The 583-nt window shown below is 62.8% G+C and overlaps 1 protein-coding gene across 1 annotated transcript in view; it reads left to right on the forward strand.

Moving 5' to 3' along the window:
• Nucleotides 1-119: 119 nt before the first annotated feature.
• The window catches only part of FOXF2 (forkhead box F2), a gene marked incomplete at its 5' end in the record, with an annotated part of 10,511 nt that continues 10,047 nt past the window's right edge, over nt 120-583 (forward strand). Inside the window, one exon of the mRNA XM_008050905.2 lies at nt 120-298. Coding sequence (XP_008049096.1) covers nt 120-298 — 179 coding nt within the window. The remainder of the gene's footprint in view (nt 299-583) is intronic.

Genomic DNA, 583 nt, shown 5'->3' on the forward strand with positions numbered 1-583 from the left:
GGGGAGCGCCGCGCGCGCTCTCGCTCTCGCGCTCGCTCTCTCTCTCTCTCTCTCTCTCTCCCTCTCTCTCTGTCTCTCTCTGTCTCTCTCTGTCTCTGTCTGTCTGTCTCTCCGGCCAGGCCGCATCCCGGGGCCGCCACCGACAGGTTGGGGGAGGGGAATCGAGGACGGGCGCTCCCGAAAGGCCGCTCCTCGAGGCGGCGGCTGGGCGCCCGCGGTCCCTCGTCGGCCTCTGGGCGCCGAGCACGTTTTATTTATCCCCACAGAGGATGCTGGAGGACAAAAGAAATATTTGGACGTCAGAGCTGATTTATATTTTTGGAAGAACTACGTTTCCTTTTCTGAAGAGGAGCGAGCGCGCCCCATATCCTGAGCCCGGCGGGGAGGACAGAAGGGCAGTTTTGATGCGCCAGGAAGTTCATCCATCGCCGCGACGCTCAGGGCCCGGCGCCCCGCCGAGTTCGCTGCCCTCGGAGATATTTATTTATTTGGGGGGAAGGGAGGGCAGGGGAGAGGAGAAGAGCTAGGCGGGAGAAGAAAACCCGGCTTGGCTGGGCTGGGCCCGACAGGGCGCTTTCCTGCG

Source organism: Carlito syrichta, unplaced genomic scaffold (assembly GCF_000164805.1).
Source record: "Carlito syrichta isolate Samal-C Ts95f unplaced genomic scaffold, Tarsius_syrichta-2.0.1 Scaffold154067, whole genome shotgun sequence".
Classification (NCBI taxonomy): Eukaryota; Metazoa; Chordata; class Mammalia; order Primates; family Tarsiidae; genus Carlito; species Carlito syrichta.